This window comes from Mus caroli, chromosome 7 (assembly GCF_900094665.2).
Source record: "Mus caroli chromosome 7, CAROLI_EIJ_v1.1, whole genome shotgun sequence".
Classification (NCBI taxonomy): domain Eukaryota; kingdom Metazoa; phylum Chordata; class Mammalia; order Rodentia; family Muridae; genus Mus; species Mus caroli.
Window position 1 is genome coordinate 69,034,802 of NC_034576.1, and position 17,542 is coordinate 69,052,343.

The 17,542-nt window shown below is 49.0% G+C and overlaps 1 protein-coding gene across 1 annotated transcript in view; it reads right to left on the reverse strand.

Moving 5' to 3' along the window:
- Lrrk1 (leucine rich repeat kinase 1) overlaps positions 1-17,542 on the reverse strand; it is a 129,063-nt gene that overhangs the window by 32,806 nt on the left and 78,715 nt on the right. The window contains exons 7-16 of the mRNA XM_021167567.2: positions 16,011-16,237; positions 14,533-14,660; positions 14,273-14,436; positions 12,814-12,951; positions 10,065-10,177; positions 8,173-8,249; positions 4,307-4,436; positions 3,603-3,715; positions 2,982-3,196; positions 461-625 (exon numbers count right to left, since the gene is read on the reverse strand). Coding sequence (XP_021023226.1) covers positions 461-625; positions 2,982-3,196; positions 3,603-3,715; positions 4,307-4,436; positions 8,173-8,249; positions 10,065-10,177; positions 12,814-12,951; positions 14,273-14,436; positions 14,533-14,660; positions 16,011-16,237 — 1,470 coding nt within the window. The remainder of the gene's footprint in view (positions 1-460; positions 626-2,981; positions 3,197-3,602; positions 3,716-4,306; positions 4,437-8,172; positions 8,250-10,064; positions 10,178-12,813; positions 12,952-14,272; positions 14,437-14,532; positions 14,661-16,010; positions 16,238-17,542) is intronic.

Here is a 17,542-nt window from a genome sequence, read left to right on the forward strand (position 1 = left end):
AGGCAGAGGCAGAGGCAGAGGCAGAGGCAGAGGCAGAGGCAGAGGCAGAGGCAGAGGCAGAGGCAGAGGCAGAGGCAGAGGCAAGGCAGGAGGATTTCTGAGTTCCAGGCCAGCCTGGTCTACAAAGTGAGATCCAGGACAGCCAGGGCTATACAGAGAAACCCTGTCTCGAAAAGAAACAAAACAAAACAAAACAAAACAAAAAAAGAAAATGACAAGCACACTGGGCTCTTGAGCCCAGGAGGCCACTGATTCTTGATGCGAAAATCAACCAAGAACCAAGATTATCTTAGGCACCCCACAGTTGGAAGACATTGGGCCCTCTGGGGGAGCCCTTCAACAAGAAGAGTGTCTTTTCCTTATGTGGTCCCTTTTATCATCACCCACACAATGCTTCAGACCACAGAACCGTGGCATGCTGGGACCTGAGCACTAGAGGGCAAAGGAGGCGTCTCCTCACCTCAATGTTGAGCAGCCAGAACTGGAGGTTGGCCACGGCTTCCTCTCCCAGTGCCAGGTTCCAGACCACCACATACAGCGCCTTGTCTGTGAAGAAGCACTGATTGACCGTGGCCATGCTAGCCGGGCCCCCGATGTCCCAGACGTTGAACTCTACGGACTCAACCTACTTGAGCAACAAGGCACAGAAGAGGGCATTTGAGTGACCAAGGGGGCAAGGAAACCACAATAAAATGTACAACTTGGAACGCATCTGGAAAAGACATGGCCATGGAAAAATTACAGACTCCAGTGTGTCTTAGGAATTAAAAATCCTGGCCAGGGAAACCTGCCCAGTGGCACAAAGGTAGACGTCTGAGGGCTTCTATTTGAAGCTAACAGAGCAGGGTCTCTGAGGAAATCATGGCCTGTTGTGTTGGTCATCTTAGGCTCCCCACAGTTGGAAGACATCTGGTTGCAGGAGACACCCCCCACCCCCACTTGCTTTGACATCATGCCCCCGCCCCCCCTCTGTGCAAGGGCCAGATGGAGGAGGCATCCCTGAACTCATGTAGGTCAAAGGTTAGAGCCCACCAACGAGGATGGGAAACCCCCGGGATGGGACTTGAGAATCCTACAACAGGAACTGGGCTGCCAGGAAGGCTGCGTAAATGGTTTCTGGATCACTGCATGAGCTCAGAGCTGGCGGAGAAACCGAGGCCACAGTTAGCCATAGCCAGGCGTCATTTCCATGAGGCAGCACTTTGGCCTCCAAGACATAGACAGCATGCTGACCTGGTTTTGTATAAAGATGAAAGCAGACAGCTGTTCTCAGCCAGCTAAAGGTCAGCCACACAGAGGGGGATGGGCCTCGTGTTCACCAAGCAGCAACAGCTTTAAAGTGAGGGGGTGGGGTGGGGGGAAGGGTTCAAGCCATCCAGCCCTCAAGCCTGGGCGCCCAATCACTGAAGACCAGCTGGGAGCAAAAGTGACTGAGTCACTGTCCAAACAGCAGAGCCAAGGGGACTGTAGAAGATTCTGGTTATTATAGAGAACTTGCAGGCGTGAGTCAGCTAGTCACTCCCTGTCTGCTCCGAGTGCCTGGTATTCATTATCTCGACGTTCTGAACCCAGCAGGCAGGACCCTGTTCTTATTCTTACTCTGGGTGCTGGGGATTGAACGCATGGCCTTGTTCATGCTAAGCATAGGCTATCCCACTGACCTGTACTCCTGGTTCCAAGGGCCCCATTCTAAAGAGGACCAGCTCCGAGTATGTTAGCTTATACCTTCAGCCTAAGAGCTCCATTTCTCAAAGTGGATTGCCCTGATTCACCATGGGACAAACTCTTCAATCAAACATACCTCTCATTGTCCTGGGCTTGAAGAAGAAAACCATGCTCCAGCCGGACACAGCTTCTCTGCTTTCTACCCTGCAGACCTCTTTGTGCCCTGGACCCCAGAGTTGCCACAAGAAGGCAGAAACACATATAAAATGATAAGGACGGCACTGTCTGGCTCTCAGGGCGGAGCTGCTCTCTGTGTGTTCTTTGGTTGGAACGCCGCTACAGTTTGGATTTGAAGTGCCTGCTGGAGGTTTCTGTTTTAAACACTTGGTCCCTTGATAGTGAGATATCAGGAAGTTCCAGGAACGTTAAGACATACATAGAGGAAGTAGGTTGCTAAAGGCAGGTCCTTGGGAGTATATTATCTTGGTCACTTCCTGCCACTGCCTGCTTCCTGACCCCCATGATGTGAACAGCTGTCCTCATCACACACTTCAACTGTTGTCATGATGTTCTGCTCATTAACGACCGCGGACTGAAACCTCTGGGACCGTGAGCCAAAATACACATGCTCTCCTCTAAGTCATTCCTGAGAGGTATTTCGTATTTTGGTCACAGCAACATGACAGTAGCTAACATGAGTGGCACACCTGAGATCCCACAGGCTCTTCTCTGATTCAAACGGTTTAAAAAAGAAAATAAAAGTTTATTTCTACCTGCTTGGTCCTGAGCAGAAACAAGGATGACAGACACAGTGGGGAAAGATTCGTTTTCAACAGGACATTTAATGGGACTTTTGGAGAGCTCCAACAGAACCCGGAGTCAGGAAGGGGACATGGGCTCCTGGGGTGTCCTCCTGCTCTCTTTTTAAGGGGCCCAGATGCTGAGGTATCTCTCACTGCCTGCCTTGGTACTTTGTTCTTAGTCCCAGGGGAGCCCCGCCCTAGCCTGTATGAGTCTATGTCACGGAGGCCAGCTTTGAAGCCTGAGCACGAGTTCGTTAAAAGCCCCACAGGGGACTCCAACAGATGACAGCTGGGGTCAAGGGCCACTGGCCAAGAGCCTTGACTCCATTATGATAGAGAGGCGGCGAGGTCATGGAAAGAACAGACTTGTCGCTCTTGGCAAGACCTGGTCCAGAGCAGCACAGAACATCTTGAGCCTTGGACTCAGAACACCCAGGATCCCCAAGAGAACAGAGAACAGCCCAGGGGGAGGTCCTTCCCACCCACATGGACTGCATGTCCACCATTCTTCACCTTGGCTTTGGAGCCTGCTGGTCTCTGGAGCTCCCATTTGGTGGTCCTGATGGTGGCTTCACTGTGTGCTAGCTGCGGGGCCTTCCCGGTCTGTAAGATCTCCAGGAGTGTGGACTTGCCCTGGCGTGGGGGACCCACGAGGATCATCTTCATCAGCTTACACTTCTCTGCTTTGCGCAGCTGAGCGCGCAGGAAAGAGAGTGTTGCTTTCGGGCCTGTGAGAAATCAGAGGAGGAAGAAGGTGGGCGCCTAGATGATGTATAAAGGGAATGCACTCACATTTTTAAGAGGCCAAAACTCCATCCCAAAGGGACCATTTCTATATGTTCCAGGGATCTTTGAGAGGGACTGGATGATAATAACCACTCCAAAACTTAAGTATGAAAGTCAGAACCGAAGGACAACATCCTTGCTGCCCTAGTTGGCATACTTTACTACCTAGCCATTCTGAACCTTATTACCATGGTAGCTGCTGTGTCAGGGTCACTTTCACAGCATCTTCCCAAACGATGAGGCGGGAATTGGGTTCATTCACCTACTGACCCCATTCTTAAAGTCTACCAAGGGAACCTAAGTTATCCTTCTAAGGTGGTGAGTGGAACAGAACTGAGGAGGCCCTACCTTCTTTCCTGACTTCTGCAGGCACGTTGCTAATGTTCAGATCTTCAATGTCCAGTTGCCAGAGGTTCCCCAGCTGGCCTAGCTCCGGAGGGAGCTCTCGGAGGCCAGGGTTACTGAAGTGAACAAGTTGGTGTGAGAGAAACACGCACACAAACACAGCTCTCTTAAGCCTTCTCAGCCTGTGGTGGCTACTGTCAAGCTCCACTCTAAGCCACATGCCTTAGGCCTTAATTTCAATATTCCATTTAAACACTGAACCCACCACGGCCCTGCATCGTCAGGAATGAAAACATTAGTGCTGTCTTCTGTGGGTCCTCACAGCTTCAGACTGGGTCCCCATCCAACACCTACACCCTCTCTTTTATTACTATTAAGATGGCCACTACTTCCTCTTGCTAGATTCAGCATTTCCAACCCTAAGGCAACAATTCTATGGCACTCAAGTTTTGCATGCTGCTTAAGGTCCTGACAGGAAGGACCTGGCACACTATAAAATTCAATACACGAAGGGGTCACGGATGTCGCTGTCTCCTCACTGTCTCCCAGCCAAGCAGCAAGCTACGGCTAGTCATCTTCCTCCCTCCACCATCCATACCCAGTCTGGAATCCCTGCTATTCTCGGATGGACCTTCTGCCTGGTCCCTCTCGACGAAAGGGAAGACTTCTGTCTCACAGGGTTGTTCCTGCCCTCAACACCAACTTACTTGCCCAAGTAGAGCTCTGAGAGGTTCTTCAGCAGGCAGACCGATGGGGGAACAGCGTCAAGATGGTTGTCATTCAGACAAAGGACCTCCAAGGACTCACTTAGGAAAGCTGGGAATTCCAGCATGGAGGCTGCCAAGAAAAGCCAAGAGAGACCACCATGCTTGTCCACGGTTCTAGGCGACCATAGTGTGGAGGTGCTGTATAAAGGGCTGTAATGGCGACCATAGTGTGGAGGTACAAATGGCTGTAATGTCTGGAGAATATGTGGGGAAACCTACAGTGCTCATCTCCAGACTCCCCTGTATGCACATGTGACAACGACAAAAAGATGGTGACACACACAGTGAAAAACTGCTTGCAGTAACACACAGACGTGAGAGAGTGACACGTGCTTCGTTGCTACATGTCCACAGGGGATTTGCTAAACACAAAGCACAGTGAAGGTCACATACATGCATGTAACATGATGGTTTCTGAGAAATTGGAAAAGCCAGCTGCAGAACCATGTCCCTAAAAAGGCTTAATGGTGTGACAGAAAATGTCTGCAGATATGCACACATGTATTACCCCAGCCTATGAATGTTATATGCATGTATGCACATATGGAACACATGCACATACGTTCATACACACAAGCATCCATGTTACATAAACTCTTAGTTACATCTAGAGAAAGAACTTACTAGAAGGCCAACTACTCATTTTGTTTTAAAATATATAGCACCACCCTTGTACTAATCAACAAAGAAAAATATTAGCCGCCAAGGTTTTTTGTTTGTTTGCCTTTTGTTTTCTAACATTGCTTAAGATGTTACTCCTTGAGAGACCAGCCAACTCTTTAGTATTCAAGCAAGCTCATTCATGAGGCTAATTATGAGATTACCACTAAGCTCACATCACACTTGCTGTTTCCACAGCACCCGAGCCTTTGTGCAGAGAAAGAATGTCACACAGAGCTCGGAAAGGCACATTAATGGCATTCAGCGGCTTAGGCTACAGCAGGATCTCTGAGCCACCTTTATCCTCCCCTCACCCCTCCTCCTTACAAGCAAGGAGAATGGACAGGATATCTCACTGGGAATCAGGGAGTCCAAGTCCCCTGCTGGGATGCTCTGCCTGCCATGGAAGATGTAGCAGGTAGAGAAGGCAACATTGTTTTATGTGGCAGATAGAGAAGGCAACGTTCTTTTGGGGGCTGAAATCCTGTTGGGTTAAACTAGATACACCTCCCTCCCTCCCTCAGCGCTGGCATCTCTCCACCCATGGAGCAGCAGTACTGATGGTCATGGGGTAACCTGGCCTCAGAGAACGTTCTAGGAGAGATGAGGCCAGCCTACTCAGATGAGCACTGAGGAAGCCCCGCCCAGCACACTGCACTGTTAGGAGGATTCTCTGCAGCTGTGGAAATAAAGCAGCAGGCTTGCCAAGGCGACTTGGTCCTAGATGGTGTCCTGTAGAAAGATGTTCAAAAGTGCTTTCTTTCCCCTTTCAATGAAACCACTTCACAGTTTTCCTGGGAGGGCAGCTAATGGGGAAAGGTGTGCTTTCTTGCCCAGCAAGGGAACACTGAGCAGCTGGCCACGGAGCCCGCCAAGTCTGAAGTTTCACCCTGGTGTTTATGAAGGCTCCTTAAGTGACGGATGAGGGGAATAAGCTCAGAATGGAGGCAACACCTGTCACACCCCAGCCAACTGCTGAAAACTGTGGAAACCGGGTTGGAGAGAAGACAGCCCGAGGTATTTATGAACTGTTATTTATTCATAAGTTATTTATGACTCCACTCGTCTGGATTTTACCGTAAAAACGATCATCCAAATTATTTTTGGACAAGGCAACTGAACAAACATGACTGACTGAATATACGTAAGCCACCCTGGGATTTAACTGTCCATCTGCAAACAAGTCGTCCTTTATAGATAACTCTTTACCCCGGGTCAGCCGCCCTGGGAGAAGGACGCTTCTGTAGGAGAGGGCTGGCAAGCCCATCTGTGCCCTCCTTTCACTCAGGGGTGGCCCTCAATATTCCAGACGCAATTGAGAACTCAGGAGGCCTTTGTCATCTGCCACTGCCATGATTCCCTCTGCCAGGGAGCCTTTCACGTTGTGCCTTCCTCGACTGGCTGCCAGCTCACTCCAATGGCTTTCTCGCTATGCAGCTTGACCTTCCTATACAGCAGTTTCCCCAGGCTGCTGCTGACCCCGCTAAGTGATGTGCCTACCTTCCAGTGCCATCACCTTGGTCCCCAGAAGGATCCCACATAGTTGAGTGGAAGTCAGGGCACACAAAGTTGGCCACCAGCAAATGGCTCAAGTGACTGTTCCCAGCCCATGCCCCTGCCCGCTGCCCTACTTCGCACTGGAGAGAAGATGGTGTTTGCTTCTCTTTGTTTCCAAGTGAGATCCCCTACATCTGCACCTAACTTCCCAAGGCTGAGGGTGGCTTAGTGGGCTACTTGCCTAGTGTGCCTTGGGCCTTGGGTCCTATACTTGCATCCAGAAACAAACAAACAAAACAAAAAGGCCCTATTATGAAAATTCATAAACTGCACTTTCCTATTAGCATGACAGTATATATTTGCATCTGTCTACTGGATGTTTGGATCTATTTTTCCAAACTTTATTTTTTGTTGCCTTTTTTTTTCTTATGAGGTTGTCATGGCCACACACACACACACACACACACACACACACACACACACACATGAATAAATTAGAAGCACTCTTGGCAAATTAGGGACTTGTGTGCCAATCTGTGTCACAGTGATTTCTATGGGAAGTCATTCTCAGAATGTCAGCTTTAAGCCTTTGCCTGTAATGTCTTTTGCATAATAAAGTTTGCTAGTTTTTTGCAAAGCCAATATTTAGGGCTTTAAAAAAATTGTTTTTGAGAGCAGGGTGCCACCTATAATCTCAGCACATGGGAGGCTGAGGCAGGACAATTGCCACTGAGACTCCAGAGTGAGTTTCTAGGCTAGCCTAGTCTAAAGTGTGAGACCATGTATACAAATAAAATAAAATGAAAAATATTTCCCAGTCAGCTTTTAAAGTTTTTTTTCCCAGCCCCAGACTACACCCATGTCTTCTAGCGTGTTATTTATTTATCTTTTAAATGCAAGCCTGCTGTCCACATGGGCATTGCTATCACCTGCATCAGGCAGGGTCACTAGCACTGTGACCACTCATAGCTGATCACACCAACACTATTTGCTAAAACAAGTCTTCTTTACTAAATTACAATGCCATATGCTTGGCATTGTAGTCACTTTGCCATATATTAAATTTGTACATAGCTATCTCTCAGGAACTCTGAGGAATTGGTTCCAGAATGCCCCTTCTACAACAGCCACCAAAATCCATGCAAGAACCCACACACATCCTGCTTAGCCTTCAAATTGTTTCTAGATAACTTGTGTTGTCTGACCCTGTGGATGTTGCGGGAACAGCTATTATACTGTGCTGTTTAGGGAATAGAGAAAAGTGTGCAGGTTTGGTATGGATGCAATTTTTCTGTCAGCAGTTGTTTGATCTCACGAATGTTGATTTCACAGATACAGTAGGGTAGACTGCATTTACTCATATCTATTTTTGAATTTTCTTCCACCAGTATTTCTTGTTCATATTAAGCCTACATACACACACATGACTGATCAAGAAGTTCACTGTGTGTATACATATATAGACATGCATGTAAACACATGTGTGCATGTGCACACACACACACACAGAGTCACCATTTACACTGACAGACCTTTCAGCTGACCATGAACATCTCTGACATTTCAACTGGGAAAGGAAAGGCAAAGCCCAACATATGACTTGGATACAAGACAGGAGGATCTCATGGTCTCCCCAGCCCAGCACACACCTGTCTCAGTTCCAGAACGCTGGCGCCCTCTGGTGGTGAAAAGGGAGATCCTCTTTGTTTTAAGCCCATCTTCATTTCTGTGGAGGGGAAAGAGAACACTCAGAAATTTGAGGCCAAGCATGACAAAGACATGGAGTATATTAGCTCTGACTACATCACATAGAACCACAGAGAAGGCAGTAAATTCTATCAGCATGTGCTTGGGCCTTCCTGCAGTGTGTATGAGGGAACTCGGGGGCCTTCTGGAAGAAGCCATTAGGAAGGATAATCTAGTGGTCACAGTCATTATCACATTCTCAGGCTTTCTAGCTTCAAGCAGGAGCAAGCACTGCTGTACTCAGTGTTCTGGTGGCTGGTACACTGTCCCCAGAGAGTCTGCTTCTGGGTGTGTGTTCTACTTAGTGATTACTGAGTAACCATCAGCCAGTGACCCCAAGGGGCAGGGCTCTCCAGGGCTCATTTTCAACCCGTTCATCTATTATTGGGTGGATACATTTTATTCCACCTATGAGCACATTAGCAGCTGGTAAATAATTTATAGACTTCTAGTCTAGGCTGAAGTGAGAGAAGGAATGTTCAGGAGTCTGTAACAATTACAGCTGGAAGGTCCCGCTTGAGGGCTGTATGATGTCACCTGGAATCCTTCTCTCAGGATTTTGGAGCTGGGAATACGTATTGGAATACTCTGTTGTGTACCTATTCCCTCTTCCTGGAGGGAAAAGAGAAACTCCTACGCCTCGGGAAGCTTGGGAAATTTCTATCATTCATAAACCCTCAATCCCTGCAGGCTATACAAGGAACCCCCGTTGCTGGGTAAGAGTAGACTATGTGTGGAGCTGCCTATAAGGTAGGCAGGATGCAGCTTTTGTGGGTTGGCACCTATGCTTGGGGTGTCTCTGACTCACCCTGAGTCCCGAAAGTAACCCCAACACAGTCGTCAGAACTCCAAGCCAGACTTGGTGGGACTGTATCTGTGCTCTGTCATCAAGTGTCCCATAAGGGGGAAACATGTTTGGTCATTTCTCCCCAGGATAAGTCACACAGTAGTACCCTTAATCCAAAAGTTTAGAATCCAGATGCCTCCCAAAGACTGACCCTGTGAGTGCTGGTGTGGTGTTCAAAGGAGAACATTCCAGACCTGACCTCAGAGCCATGTCACAGTTAAAACTCAGGTGTGCTAAAAATGCTGTGCGGGTGGGGGCCTGTGACACACACACACCAGTCTGTATTTAGCTTTGGGCCCCATCTCGGGATGTCTGGGATACACCCAAATACTTCAAAAACCCCAGAGACATCTAAAATGTGAAAACCTTCTGATTCCAAGCATTTCTGAATAAGGCCATTCATGAATTAGGGTCTTTAAGAAAGTGGTTATGTTGGTATGAGCTCTTTAGAATGCTCCCTACTCTAATATAGATGGTGTCCAAACAACAACAACAACAACAACAAACAACCACCACCACCAACAACCACCGTAAAGAGAAAGATCATGGAGACATATGTGGATGGCCACTTTCTTGTTTGTTATTTAGGACAGGATTCCTCTGTGTCGCCCTGGCTGTCCTAGAACTCCATCTGTAGACCAGGCTGGCCTTGAACTCAGAGATCCATCTGCCTCTGCCTCCTGAGTGCTAGGATTAAAGGCAAGCCCCGCAACTGCCTTGATCTTTAAACAAGTCAAGGCGGGAGGTCTCAGGAGGCACCAGACTTGCGGGCACCCTGGTCTCAGACCTGCAGCCTCCATATTGGTGAGCAGGTTTTATAGGAGTATTTCATCCACCCTAAGTGGGATACAGCAGCTTGGCTCAGGCGCTGTCCAACACATATCTGGGGGCACGGGAACCCCATCTGTGGTTCTATATACATCAGAGGTAAAGAGGCCCTCTGCTTACTTGCCGAGTTGGTTTCTGGAGAGGTCCAGAGTCTTGAGTTGGGTGCAGGTCCACTTCTCTTGAGGTGGCAGTGACAACAGCTGGTTCCCCTGTAACCTCAAGAACATGAGGGCCTGAAAGAGGGAGGAGAGAGGGGGAAAGATGATGTTACACATGGAGAGGGAAAAGTTGTCATGATGGTTGGCAGGCTCCCTGTCAACGTACAGCCAAACAATCCCAGCCTACTTCTACTTAGGAAACTCCCCAGATCCTCTCAAGCAGAGATGAACAATGCATTTAGACTTTTCCTCAAGGCCAATGAGAACCGTAGACTGGAAGGACTATAAAGGCCTGAGACCAAAGATTCTTTTTTCTTGGATATTTTCTTCATTTACATTTCAAATGCTATCCCAAAAGTCCCCTATTACCCCCCCCCCCACCTCCCTGCCCTGCTCCCTACTCACCCACTCACTCCCACTTCCTGGCCCTGGCTTTCCCCTGTACTGGGGCATATAAAGTTTGCTAGACCAAGGGTCCTTTCTTCCCAATGATGACCGACTGGGCCATCTTCTGCTACATATGCAGCTAGAGACACGAGCTCAGGGGGTACTGGTTAGTTCATATTGTTGTTTCACCTATAGGGTTACAGACCCCTTTAGCTCCTTGGGTGCTTTCTCTAGCTCCTCCGCTGGGGGCCCTGTGTTCCATCCTATAGATGACTGTGAGCATCTACTTCTGTATTTGCCAGGCACTGGCAAAGCCTCACAGGAGACAGCTATATCAGGGTCCGAGACCAAAGATTCTTAAGAGTCGTGGTTAGTGGTGTCTGCCTGGAGAACACAGAGCACCACTGGGTACTTCCTCCTTGGGAGGTCCCCAGAGAGACAAGACAATGAATGGGTGATCTGATCTGCTTTAGCCACATGTCCTCAGAAGCCAAGGATGGGCTCCCTGGGGTCTGCACATAGGGGACTCATCCCTGTGTGCCTTGCCGTATGCAGGCTCACTGAGTGACCTCAGTTGTACAGTATGGACCCCTTGGGATCTCCACACACACAATTCATCCATATGCTTTGCTGTATGCAGGCCTACGGGGTGGGGGTGGGGCTATTCCCTTGGAAGATGTCTCTCCTTAAGGAGAGCAGCAGAGACACACCTTCGCTTTTCCTGGTGACATGAACACAGATCCACCTAAAATCTATGTGGCCCAAGAGACCCACCACATAGCTGTACCGCATTAAGCCCCCTGTGTGTTTCAGTTTCCCTTGCTGATGTCATGAGTCACCATGGCCAGAATGGTTGCCACCCTCTGCATTTCTATAAAAGCTTCCCCGAGTGATTAGCCCAGGGCCTGGGCTGGGATGTGAAGACCTGCTCAGTTCCCAATATAGAGAAAGAGACCAGGGGAAAACAGGAATTTTACAGAACATGGTGTTGAGATTCAACGCGTCTCCATCCCTCTTTGCTGGCTAAGCTATACTGCGAGGCGCTGGTGTGAGGGATAGCCTCAGAATAGGGAAGTGGTAAAATGATAAGAAGGCGTGGCCAGTCAGCCACTGTGGGCACCAGTGACAAGGGTTCTCATTCAACAGCGCTTTAATTTCGCCTAGCCATGAATACAAGTGGGTTTCTTCCTTTGTCCCATGCTTGCTTAGGGGGTCTATGACTTGATAGCCCCTCTTTTCTGTGATACGCATGTTGAGGGATGCTTGCTGTCTTTTGGCCTTCTGGATGATCTGAGCAGCTTGTCTGCGATGGCTAGGGGCTGCATTTGGGTGTTTAAACATGTTCTCATTTCCCAGGCAATGTGGTCTGTGAGTTACCACCAGGCCCTACAGGGAGTGCCCTAATGCTTTTGGTGAACAGTAGCAATCCCTTGCTCTGGATCTCACAGGGTCTCACAGCCTGCCTGAAGACCCTCAGAAGGCAGTGGTCCAGTGCTCAGGACACAAAGTCTCTCCTTAGAGTTGTGGCGCTCCATGGGATCTCTGGAGGCCAGATGGAGTCCATCACTGGCAAGCGTCAGAGTTTTGACTGGAGCTGGAGCTCAGAGGTTGGGCACTTAGGTGCTGTATGTGAGACTCTAGGTTAATTCTCCACTACAGCCAAAAGCAAAACAAAAGTGCCACCATGAGTGAAGTCCTGAGGGTCATTATTTTTGATGAGGAAGTTCTCTAAAAGGTCCACATGTTAAAGGAACAGTAAAGGTGGGCACTCTGGCTCTCAGAGTTGCTGGTAGCTGGTGGAACCTTTTAGAGCTGGGGCCTGGGAGAGGTATTCTGCTCACTGCTGGTGTGCCCATGAGGAGGATATTGGGGCCACACCTCTTCTGTTTCCCTGTTTGTTCAGGTCTTGGCTGTGAAGTGAACAGCTTTGCTCTCCCATGGTGCACTGCCTCACCACAGGCCCCAAAGCACTAAAACCAACATGGTGGATGAGTATACGGACTGATACTTCCCAAACCTTGTGCCAAGACAAGGCGTTTTCACACTGAAGTTGGTTGTCTCTGGGCTTTTGTTATGAATGAGATGTAATGAAAAGCTGACTAAGGCAGGCAAACAAGCCCTTCCCTGGCACAGCTGTTTCCTGGTGAGTATTCTCCTTCCTTTAACTTGGCTCAAGACCCCATGTCTTTGATGGCTCAACTTACCCTTCACTTTTTCTCCTTACGTGTCTCACAAACTCGGAAAAAGCGCATAGGTTCCCCAGGGCCCAGAGTGCTTTTTCTTACCACGGTGGACAGTGAGAAATGAAGTGCCATTGGACTCACGTCAAGCTGGAACAATCCCAGGGGCACCTCTTTCAGAGAGTTCTCAGTGAAATCTGCATCCCGAAGGTGGTTTTTCCAAAAGACAGCCATTTTGTCTGGCAGCGATTCCAGGTCATTTTTGGAGGCTTTACAACATTTCTAGGAGTTTGAGGGGAGGGGGAGAATGGTAAGTAGCTTTCTGAGTGTAGAGCTGCCCAGAAGTCTGTTTGTAAATCTGATGTCAGAAGCGAGGCTACTGGGACAGGGCTCTGTGACCACAGTGCAGAGTGAGGAAGAAGGCTTCCATTTCTCTCTCCTGTGTTGTCCTGTCCTGCAGGAGCAGGGAGAGAGTTTCCTAGGGGAGACAAACGTGCCTCATAGTCTTCCCTTGATCACCATCCGGCTCATTGTCCTGGGAAATAACGGGCTGATTCAGAGCCACGCTCTCGGGAGTCAACTGCTTTCCCCAAGGACGCGGCCAAACTAGAAATGCTTAGTCTTTGGTTTGAAACCAACAGAAACAAAGCACAAATATTCCTTATGTCATTCATCCGTTTCAACCAGCCAGATTCCCAAGAAACAAAAACCTCATTTAGTCTGCCGAGCTCTGGATACAGGCCCCTGCTTCTTCTCACTTCTTCAGTGCTCTTGAGAACCGCACCCCTTTTGGCATTTGTGTTGGTATGCATGCGTATATCTGGGTTTGCATGTGTGCGTATGCGTGCATGTGTGCGTTTGCGAGCATGTGTGCATTTGCGAGCATGTGGAGACCAAAGGCTAATGTTGGGTGTCTGACCAGCCAACTAGGGACTCTCCTACCCCCACCTCTCAGTGCTGGGATTACAGGCAAGCGTTGCCATGCCTGTTTTGTTTTGTTTTTTTTTAAGTTTGTGACATGTATGTACGTATGTATGCATGCTCACATGTGTGCATGTAGAGGCCAGGGGTTGACGTTAGGCCTCGTCCTCTGTTGTTCTCCACCTCAGTTACTAAGACCAGATCTCTCGCTTGAACTCAGAGCTTGGAAACCTGGTTGGTCTCGCTAGCTGGCTCACCCTAGGAGTCCTGCTTTGGGTGCTGGGCTTGCATTTGACCACCATGTCTTCATAGCATTTAAATGGAGGCTGGGAACCCAACCACAGGTCCTTATGTGTACATGGCAACCGCTTTACCCACTCAGCCAACTCTCCAGACCCACACTCAGCTTTCACTGTGTGTGGATTCTTGGGGGTCAAACTCATGCTTGTGTGGCAGGCACTTTACCAAAGTGAGCTATCTTCCCATCCCTTGTGCCATCATCCTGTGCTTTACAAAACATTGTATCAGCTACTGTGTGTCCCTTAGGCTAACTGGCTTACAGGGTGACAGCCTGACTGAAACTGTGGACCTCTCTACTCAGCTTCAATGTAGAGGAACAGGAGAGGACATGAGGATGTCGAGAGCGGCATACAAACTCGGCTGTGGCTTTCAGGATACAAACCAAAGGGCAGGACCAGGGATCCGGGAAGCTCTTCAGGTTGTTCCTGGAGACATTCAGAGAGGTGAGAGACTTGAAGGAGTGCATAAATTGGACAGGGAGCTCTGTCAGCCTATTGTCAGCTAGATCGAGTTCTTGCAGCTTCCGCAGGCCGATCCAGTTAGTGGCTGTGGGGTGAAAAGAGTGTACGTGGTCAAACGTATCCCAGTCCCAACCAGCAAGAGAGTGGCTAACGACATGGGGTCATCGACGGAGATGCATACCGTTTTCTTCTTCAAACAGCCGCTCCAGGTAGTTTCTGGAAGCAGCCAGCTTTTGAAGTTTTGAGAGGTGCAAGAATCCAGGAGGGAGGTGAGACAGTTTGTTGCTGGAGATGTCAATTTCAAGTAACCTAGGGCCAGAGAGAAAGGAGTCAGGAGCCAGGAGAGCGGCAGCAGTGCTTACGGATCTCTCACTAGACAAGGTGTGTGCGGTCAGAGGTCTTTTTACTCGTTTGCTTAACTGTTACCACAATGGAATCTGACTTTGATGGGTTCTTCCGGGCGGTCTTCTGAACATCCTGGAATTAACATCTTTGCCCGAACAAAAACAAGCAGTGCCCAGAGGCTCCGCATCAGGAAGGCAACCTTTAAGGGCTTGCAAATCTGTTCATTTGACCCAGGCTAAGGAACCTATGCAGATGGCCCACGCTCTTTACATTTTTCAGTTTGTAAAACTCATTTATGAGCTTCAAGGACTAACCTCAAGCTCTTACCAACATTCTTGCCTCTTACAACATTGAAATCTCCAGTTTCTTTTAAAACTTACACCAGTGTGCCCTGGCACCCCCTTGGAGGTCAGGAGTCAGTTTTTCCTTGCCAATATGTAGGTTCCAGGCCACCAGACTTGACAGCAAGCCCCTCTACCCACTGGGTAACCTTGCCAGCCTCATCCTTAGCGGTGGCAATCAGCTCAAGTCCTTTCTGCAATGAAGTCTGGTGGCTACCGATCCTAAAATCTAAGTACAGACCTCTGATGGTCTGTCAAACCCTTCTGGGCATGTCTGTGAGGAACCATTCAGATCTGGTGAATTGAGACAGGAAGGCACTGAACATGTGTGACACCATCCCATGGGTTGGGGGTCCTAGACTGAGTACCAAGAAGCAGCCATCTCTCTCTGCTTCCCAACTACAGATGTAGTATGACCAGCTACCTCCTGAGTCTTCAGCCATGCCTTTCCCACCACATTAAATTGGCTCCTTCAAACTATGAGTCAGAATAAACCCTCCCTTCTTTCAGTCATCAGGGTATTTAGTCACAACAATGAGAAAAGTAATTGATAAATGTCCTTCCCTTCCTGTGCCACCTCAGGGTTCAGGGCTCTAGGCAGCGACCAATGTCCATGTGCTGCCACATTCTCGTATTGATCAGGCCTGCCCAGCCATTTCTGGTGGGGTAAACCCTTCTACCAGCCCAGGAAGCTTCTAGCCACTGCCCTCTAATTCTGAGCAGGACCAGTCGGGTACTTTGAACAAACAGCTTCGTGTGGCTATGCATGATCTTAGCCTAGACCATCTGTTCAGACTTCTCTGGCTTCTAAGGGGTCAGAGATCTTGATGGCCGTGCTCTTGTGAGTGAGCAGTCCTTTTACTACTGCTAATAGCTAGTTTTCCAAAACATAAAACTCAACCAAGGACCCTCTGACGGGAAGGTGACTCTGACGGGTGAGCACAGAGGGCCTTGACCACACTCCTGGGCCCACCTGGAGCAGATGATTTCGTCGGATGACTGCACGCAGGGCAGCTCCCCCAGCTGGTTGTTTGAGAGGTTCAGCTTCTTTAGATTGATGAGTCCCCAAGGGATGATGGAAGGGAGCGAAGGCAGGCAGTTGGCAGACAGGTCAAGCTCTGTGATCTGGCAGGAGATGTCTAAGAGCCAGTCCAGGTCCACCCAGGGCAACTTCAGATGGGACCATTTCACACGAAGTGCCTGGGGTTGGATAGCAAGGAACAGCGCCTAAATTTGGTGAGTCTAGGCCCAAGATGGGCCTGGAGTAAAGGTTCAAGTGAGGCTGTGTACCCACTCCAGCTGGATCCCTGTCCTGAGAAGCTGGGACCATGTCTACCTTGCCTTCCCAGCTTCCACCATGGTAGCTGGCACAAGGAGGTAGCGAGTGTGCTCTGTACAAATCATGGCTCTCCGTCACCTCCAGAGGGTATCCATGGGCTCAGAGCCAACCCTTGGGAGCTGCACACTGGGGTGGAGCGAAGCAGCAATGGCTTTTGGGTCCAAAGGAGGCCCCCCTGAGGCTTGGATATCCTCTTCTCAGGCAGGGAGAAGGCTGAGTCCTAAATGTGGCTCTGAGATCTCTGTTCTTGAGTCACTTTGTGTGATCTGGGCAGCCACTGTCTGCAGCCACCTGGCGCTGTGCCAGGCCGCACTTTGGACACCACCAATTGGAAATCCAGAACTCTGGTCCACAACTCACAACAAGGAAACCATTCCCCTTAGCAAATAGCCCAGGAAGCAAGATAAACATTGTTATCTCCGTAACAACCTAATGAGCTCACCAATTTCCTCTGTAACCGTCAGCCCGGGACTATATTAGTAACACACAGCTTCCCTAATTTTTGGCCCTGCTTTCAGTTCAGGTCAACCTGAGAAAGCTAAGTATTATGGCCCCTACAGAGATATACAGGAATTCTTACTTCCAGCGATGTCTCCAATCCCCATGAACAATAACCTCCATTGAAGACAGTAAAACCTTCCCTTGGTTCTGTTTTGAGGCTTCCTCTGTGCCCTGAGTCTCTGCCACATGCGTACAACAGCCCAACCTTCTTGCTGTGGCACACCCAGAACATGTTCCTTATTTTTTTTTCCACAAGAGGAAGTCAGAAATCCCAGTGATCTGCTATTGTCAGGCAGCAAATGGGTCCTGGTTAAATACATAAGACTAAGGCTTTCTTCAGGGTTATCAAAGAATCTGAGACTCAACTGGGTTTCTGGGGAGAAGAAATCTGTTTCTTTTGGCTTGTATATCCAAAGCAAATTCATAACAGAAAATTACAGAGCCAGAATATAGACAAAAATGAATGTTTCACAAATGGGAACGTGTAAGAACTACAGGAACTGTGAGAAAGCTACCAGTAATCTTGGTTAAGCTGGCCTTGGCAATTGGCAGCAGCTGTGATCATATCTGGCCACAAGGTGGTGCTGTGTACATTGCTTTTAGCTCCCTTAGCCAAATCCTGGAAAGGCTGTGCCTTGCAGCCCTTCCAACAGAAAGTTCTCCTC